General features: G+C 37.6%; 1 protein-coding gene across 1 annotated transcript; it reads left to right on the forward strand.

Moving 5' to 3' along the window:
* Window positions 1-1,060: 1,060 nt before the first annotated feature.
* On the forward strand, window positions 1,061-2,253 carry LOC135700088 (uncharacterized). Its single transcript, XM_065220478.1, has 4 exons — window positions 1,061-1,492; window positions 1,554-1,567; window positions 1,709-1,890; window positions 1,970-2,253. The coding sequence occupies exons 1-4, from the start codon at window positions 1,061-1,063 to the stop codon at window positions 2,251-2,253; spliced, it is 912 nt and encodes a 303-aa protein (XP_065076550.1).
* Window positions 2,254-8,145: the final 5,892 nt, after the last annotated feature.

Below are 8,145 nucleotides of genomic sequence, written 5' to 3' on the forward strand. Positions count from 1 at the left end.
AATTTGGATTTATTTGGTTGATGGGTTGCATTGATTATAATTTTATTATGGTTTTATTCTTTTGATGTTCGATATATGAAATCATAATTAATGTCAATGTGTAAAACAATATATTCTAGCATATTGAAAATAAGACGGTTTAATTACCATTTTTAATCCACTTGAATACGTTTGAGATCATGCCGTTTATTATTTATGGTGAATATTATACTAAATAGTAGCATAAATTCACTGCGCCTCATATATATTAAAATATAGGAATATTTTTATTTCGATTACATTAGCACCGTATTTTGAAAAATCATTAAAATATATTCAATTTAAGAAAAAAAATGTTTCTGCCGTTGAACAATGATCAGACACATATTGTTGCATTATAAATAGTTGTATGACTGTGTTTTTTCTTATCCATCCAGGGAATGCTTCGTCATATTATGTAAAATTTTCTCCTACGGCGACATTTTTTTACTATATAACTTGTCGCTCCGCTGAAATGCCTCAATATGACACACTCTCCTAGGATAAAATTTTAAAGCATAACATAAAGCTAACTGTTATATCTTAGCATTTCCTAGTCTGTCTTGAGAGCGTTAAGTTTTATGTTGGTTGTATGGATTGCTTGCTGGTTATATTACGTATAGAATCAAAACAAAACAAACACATTAATTGACTTCCACTGCCGCTACCTAAGAGGAAGAGGAGACAAATGGCTTTCTTTTGTCTGTGACGGTTTCTTCTTCTCTCGCGGAAAAGACCGTGCAAAAACTATTTAATTATGGGCGACGCAGTCGACTTTCAAAATACAAGAAAATAGATGCCCTGTTGTAAAAATTATCGCCCGACCAATCAGGCACTGGTTCGCGATTTACAAAAAAAAATGGTTCATAAAAGGCCCCCTATTGTCTCCTCTTCATCTTAGGCCGCTACCATTCTGCTTTAATCACAGCAACCATCGGTTTGATTGTAAGCAAAACAAAAGGGAAACCAGCTCTCAAATCAAGTAAATTTTCAAATTAATTTGTGCTATTATTATCTAACATTAATATTTGTAATTCACAGCATGCCCTTCAAGATTGTTCAAACATTCGAAGACGGTGAGCAGTGCCTCAGTGTTGTCCCTTCGGGCTGGGAGAAAGAGAATAAATTATGGTGGCCAAAGGCAACAAGTGCTGCTAAATTGCTGCGTGATGAACATTCGCGTCCCACGTCCAAATGGCAACGGATGGAGTACACCAAGAAGCGAGAATACCGCACCAGGCTGGAGGCAGAAGCAGAACATGAAAAGATGGAACCGCTTTCCGATACCGAGGCAGAAGAGAGGATTATGGTTCCTGCCAAAAAGACACGCAAAAACGGTGTCTCAAATTCGAGCGTAACAAAACATGTGCCGAAAAACTTCAACGACTTCCTAACGCCTGCTAATCCTAATGTCCCGCTTGAAATCCAAACGGATTACCTTCAACCAGTGCCAGACGAAGTTCAAGACTCTTCGGTAAGTTAAACTAAAATATGTGATTTATTCTCAATTTATCTAATCGTAAATTTCCTTTTAGGTTACTTTGCAGCTGTCCGATGGAGCCATGCAGAATTTTGTATACGTACCGCAAATTGAACAAGATCCTGGAGAATTGGAGGCGAACCAGCCTAAGGCTGAAAGCCTCCTAAATAAAGCTAAATTAATTAATTAAGATCCTGGAGAAAATACAAGTGGAGGCAGAGTTTTGATTCAGTCGATCGACAACAACATCAGCTATCAGTCAGTATCATTGGAGGACGTTGTATCGAACCAAACATTGATTATTGGTAATCAGGCAAAAATAATCAACAGCCTCGCTCAATTGAAAGCCAGCATGGATTACATCAATGATAGGGTCCTGCAAATCGAATCAGGCTCTCTTGGAAACGCCACAGGAGTCCATTCAGATGTATTGTTGAAACCTATTGAATCACTGGAAATGCTTAATGACAGGGATCTCAAGAGACAATGCTGCTGCTGAAGAGTCAAATGGAGAGTCTGAGCCGCAGATTAAAGTTCCGTTTATGATGTACAAGAAAATTCGACAGCTGTTTTTGAAGCTGGTCCTGCAGGCAGATAACGACTTCACAGCTATCAAATGTGAAGAGTTTTTTAAACGGGTACTGAAAAACAGCAAGCAAAGATTGCTAGCTAAAACAGTGTCCAAGCATAAGAATCGTCCGAAAAATTTAGTGTATAATGCCCGTCAACAGCAAGCTGAACAGAATCCTCAATAATAGGGTAAATACACCAGTTATGGTTATACGTTCCTATTAAGGGTTTGTTCCAGTTATAGCCTGTGGAAATCCTATAGGCCATGACAGGAACACACCATGATAGGCACGTATAGCCGTAACTGGCACATCTACCTATGTATTTAATGGACCTGATTGGAGATGTGGTAGCAGATTTTTTCATCTGTAATGTTTAATCGATTAAAATAAATTTGACTCGTTCTTGGTTTTATTCTTTATTTTTTCTCTAATGAAAGACTTGTTCACAAAGTATGCAGCAGTGGGGAAAAAACAGAATCAGTATCATTAAGGGGAATACAGACCATTTTACATTTAACTTTTGAAAGATCATGCGGTTTTACAGAACTGGATTTACAATCAGATTGATAGATATTAAGTACATTTGATCGTATCGGTGTCTCGAAAAAGGATTTTAAGCGATTTAAGCTAGAACCTGTTATTTCAACTAATCCATGCTGTTCAGTTATACACTTCAAAGCTACTGGGCCTTATTACGGGTGTCACTACACGGTGATAAGCAAGTGATACTCAGAATAAGAGCCGTGATTACCGTACAAATCAAATCGGAATCACTTCACCGTGACGACAAGTGACAACTTTTCACCGTGACGTGACATCCGTAATAAGCCCCACTATATGATTATCAGTTGTTAAGAACCATTTATTATTGTGATCGGTGCTCAACGAAAAATTTTCCAATTGTATTTTAGAGAATATTCTAGGGTTGCCTGAAGAATTTGCTTGACTTCGATCATTGTTTGCCGATTGTGAAAAGATCTCGTTTTTCAAGGTTGGTTAGATTTAGGAGTTAAATTGGCGTTTTTGGTAACATGATTCAACTCACTCAGGCGTTTAGCGATCTGTATTAACGGTTTACTACCGGTTCGAATTAGGTTTTTGATCTCAAACAGCTTACTTTCAAAAGGATAAGCGTTGAATTTATGCAATGGACCGAATCGCTTCACGTCATCGACCAAATGTATGAGGTTATGAACATTGCTCGTTATATAATCTTCACCGTACACATTTTTAAACAGTTCAATAAAGTGTGCTAACAACAGGTGTCCTAAATCAAGCATTGAAGAATACACCTCTGACGAACAAATGGTGATTGCACAAAAAAACACTAGAAAATGTTCATATACATCCGGTGGCAGTACAGGTTTAAGGATGACAATAGAAACATAATGCAAGAATGTACGAAATTCCAGACCTTTCCAATGAGAAAGACAATCCAAACCACGAATCGATCGGTGTATCTCTACAGGCATCCGAAGCTGCAACAGTTTTTTAGATATCTCGGCTGTTACTTGAGCTGGCCACTTCGTTCTATAAGTGCCAACTTTTCCATCTCGCCATCCAAGTAGTAATTTCTTCATAATGCCAAGGTCAATTAGGTGAAGCGAATCCCCTATTGCGAAATCCTTGACCATGTCTATTGGAAGCCTCAGCAACGGTGAGTCGTTTTTGTGATGAGTTCCATAGATTTTATTTCGAAATCCGACATCAGTTCGCTTTGGACAATCGGTCTGGGGATAATAATTTGTATGTGATACGTACGAATATTCTCCTTGCGTACAACACTTTTGGCATCCATTCTGAGCATTGAAATTCGCTACTCCTGAATAAAAATAAAATAAAAATTTAATGCTATGTTCATTAGGGTGCTTCATTCTGAAAAAAGTGATGAATTTCTGATGGGCCACCCTCCAGTTCGATTCATAGCCCCAAAATATGAACCTGTGCAAAAATTGGTAAAGATTGATGAAGGTTTAGAGGTCGCGCCAATGATTTGAAATTTGTATGGGAATTACTATGGAAGAATTTAAAAAATCGCTTATATCGCTATAACTTTGCTTCTACTTGTCCAAATGTCGAAAAAATTTAGTATGTTATTGCTATGGCAATAAACAAAAAGCCTACAGTTGCTACGCTCAGTTTTGCAGCGTATCAAGAATTATAAAAATGTGAAAAAATGGCAAAATAGGGTAAATTGACAGATGAATATGTACAAGGCAACAACGCCAATTTCATCGCAACAACAACAGGCTTGTTGATCATTGTCATGACAACCACATATTTTTTTTTTCAACGTTTGGACAACTACAACCAAAGTTAGAGCAATGTAAACGAAAATCAATAATTTCCCATACTAATTCACCAAAATCTCCATACAAAATCCAAATCATTGGCGCGACCTCTAAACCTTCATCAATCTTTACCATTTTTTGCACAGGTTCATATTTTGGGGCTATGAATCGAACTGGAGGGTGGCCTATCAAAAATTCATCACTTTTTTCAAAATGAAACACCCTAATGTTCATATACCAAGTGTAATATTACCTACCCTTTACAAAGGCTCTAGCCGGTGAATCGCATACGATACATCGAATAGTTATGGTAATTTTGTGTCCATTGACCAATAAACCTTTTTCACAAACGTCCTTCATTTCTTCAACAAACGGGTTCAGGAATGCTGTTAAATCCGTTGGTTTGTGTTTTCCACTGTAGATCCCTATAACCATAGGTTTAATATAGGGATGTTCAACGATATTGAAAAGGATGGGCCAAAACTCGTCCTTAGAACTCTTGTAGACAGGTAGACCGTCCATATTTATCTTTATGGAAATGCTTATTGGCTCCACTATTCCACTAAAAACTTTTTCAATGCATGGTTTAAAGCCGTGATGCCAATACTGGCCATCTCCAACCGGAATCAGTGAAACTGCCTGCGTAGTTTTAAGAAGGGTTCGTGGATCTTGCGGAAGCGTATCGGAAAGCCGCTTATTTAATATTTTTAGGAGCTCTTTCACTGCACTGTGCCTTATGTTGTGTGCGAGAGCCCACAACTGTAGATCCTCCAGCAGTTCCACATTAGCAATCGTCTCTTCCTCCTCATACTCAGAATCACTGAAAAGGTTATCATCTGTCAAATCTAAATCAATTTGATTATGTGCGTCGACATAAGTGCCAACATCATTCCTGGTATCGAATTTTTCCAGTATTGTATTTTCAGCATCCGGAACAACTGGATTTGATGGCGTTGCATCCATAGCTTGATGTTCATTTATTATGATGCTGTTCTGCGTCGACGAATCCATTATTTTTCGAAAATGCATCTTCACTTTTCTTTTAAACGTTCCACTCGATTTATATAATTTCCACGCACTCATAATGAAATTTATGGTTATTTGTAACGATTTATAGAGTATTTTTTGTTATTGTTATGATGTTTTACCTATCTGTAAATCTTAGGCCTCTGATAAGAATGATAGTTTTATAGTGGTTATAATGAAGTATAATTAGTGCTTAAAGTTTTATAATGGTCATGAAAAAGTATGTTACAAATCTTAGTTGCATGTTTTATTCTTCAGTTTTAAAGAGGAATACAGAACCACCTTACAGCCATAGTTAAAACTATAAAGGCTGAGTTTTAATTTGGTAGTTATAAAATAGTTTTAAAAACTTCTTAAATGCCTAATTTTAAAGCCACCACATAAAACCATCATACAACCATAGGCTGCCAGTGATGCTATGATAAAACAATAATAAAATAAGAATAAATCTTTCAAGCATTTTGATTGTTACTTGGGATATTTACGAAAAAAAAAATCGATTAAGGTTTGGGAAATACACCAGCCGACAAGTAAAGAATTTTGAAATATTTCATACTGGGAAATCCGGGTATAAAAATTTCGACCATCTGAACACCCCCCAAATCGCGATAAGAGCCATATTTACGGAGATAGATCTATTTAAAGGTTTTGGAAAGCCACCAGCCGACAAGTAAAGAATTTTGAAATATTTTATATTAGGGAATCCCTGGATCAGATCAAAAAGGAATTGACTAATTTTTTTTTTCGGGAACATCATCGGGAACATCATCCATCTATAAATTTCGTTTTCACTTGTGCTTGACTATTTAAAATTACTTAACATGTTCATACATTTTACTCAAAAACTGTGTTTGAAACGATCCCGAAATCTCACGAAATTTACCACTGGAAATCTGGTGAGTCCTTTGATGAATACAAGACTTTGTTATTTACTTAGAAACTGTATTCTTAATATTATCATACATCATCCGTGTTGAGCTGTTGTTGGTCAAAAGGAAACTATTATTGATTTTATGTTCAACATCAATCATATCTAGAAAGTTCATTCAAACATGAGCCATGGGCATGGGCCTCTTCCTATTATAGCCAAATCCTAGAAAATCCCTTGAAATGCTCTGCAAACAATCCTCAAACGAAGTACCTATGTATAGCAAAAATGCGCTTGATCTCACACTGCACGATCACACGCCTCTAATTCTCAAAAAAGGACACCTTCCCTTCTTTGTCACCATGTTTGGATTATTTGGATTATGATATCTCGGTGAGTGACGATGCGACGATCACTGTAACAATACAAGGGTGGCAGCATCTCTCCGGTCATTGTTGTTCGAAATGATGCAAGATCCAACGAAGGATACATGAGCCATGAATGACAAAGACCAGAGCAAACGATGCATGCATTATGAGTCACAGAACACATGGCTTTGTGCTATAAAGGAAGCATGAACAGGACCTCTTGGGACAGGAAAATGAGCAACGATTTTTGAGTAAGTGTAGTTGTTTTGCGGAACAGCTGAAGGTGTGAAAACGATGTTTGAATTGTATAGTATTTTGAAAATAAAAATAAAATATATATTCACATGAAAATTTCATTCTTATAAATGGAACTGATGTGTTTGTTTAGATGAATTTTATAGAACTCAGTTTTGCTTGAATTCTTCCTCAAACTCGCACCGTTTCAGCGGTATTTCAATCGAAATTAAATACCTGAGCGTGCACCCAAAAACGAGAACAAGATCCCTCGGCAGCAAACACGCCAAATAACAATGATCTTTGGTGTGTATTTTGACACCTTTATTATGGTTTAGTTTACCTGGTCGTTTCCCGGTTTCATGTTTCTGTTATTTTATTCCTCTCTTGGGCTGTGTTCCTCGTCGGAGGCTGTAATTTCTCCCATTCGAAGAAGATCGTCGGTCGGTTTTGTGATGCTGTTGATGATTATGATTATTATAGTTATCCGGTTCATTTTACTGCTACTGTGTCGGTGCAGTTTCATCATCGTTCACGCAAACTTGAGATGTTTGGCGTTTTAAGGGCACTTCTACTGCCGCTTCAGAAAGAAAAGGGCTCACCGACCGTTCCCGTGAGCATGCGATTGACGTGCCTTTGTGATGGCCGAACTTTATTAGGCCCTATTAGGAGCATCTGATTATGGGTGTGATGTTCCTAAGAAAACTAATCCCGGTGAGAAATTTCTCTTATTTGAATCTTTATGATCCCGCATGGGAGATAAGACCAATCAATTCCACTTCGACCTATCAATACAATGGGAAACCACTGCATCGTCATGTAATCAGTCAGAATGTGTGGTTTTTCTGTTGAATCCCAGCGTACCATCTGTCCCGGCACAAATCATCCGCATCAGATGTTTGACAACGGTTATAACGAGAAATGATTTTTTGTAAACAAACATCGCCGGGAAATAAACAGTGCCTGGTGGGGAATCGCTTCGCAATAATGTTTGTAAGCCACTCATCATCTGTGCCGTCCGTTTGCGTTGATCCGTGTTATTCGATGGATCTTCACTTAAGTAAGCGAGGCAAAGCACAAGATTTAGTCACGCAAATCCCCATTCAGTGACAGACGGAAAACAACGTGTGTGAAAGTTATGAATAGTAACACCTGTCGTTTCGGAATCGAGGTATCGCCACGGATTCATTTCATCCTGAAAGGTGCTTCGCGTACATTTTTTACTTTGCTATATGCACTGACATACCGGCAAAGAGCGTTCTTAGCGAGAGTTCATTTGGCAAGCACT

This window comes from Ochlerotatus camptorhynchus, unplaced genomic scaffold (assembly GCF_037179485.1).
Source record: "Ochlerotatus camptorhynchus isolate MF236.1 unplaced genomic scaffold, CSIRO-AGI_Acam_v1.1 ptg000128l, whole genome shotgun sequence".
NCBI classification, from domain to species: Eukaryota; Metazoa; Arthropoda; class Insecta; order Diptera; family Culicidae; genus Ochlerotatus; species Ochlerotatus camptorhynchus.

Bases quoted from the DNA above. Each gene is read 5' to 3' on its own strand.
- LOC135700088 (XM_065220478.1), top strand. From the start codon at position 1,061: ATGCCCTTCAAGATTGTTCAAACATTCGAAGACGGTGAGCAGTGCCTC. The intron at 1,891-1,969 runs GCTCTCTTGGAA...GCTTAATGACAG, and splicing joins GGTCCTGCAAATCGAATCAG to GGATCTCAAGAGACAATGCT.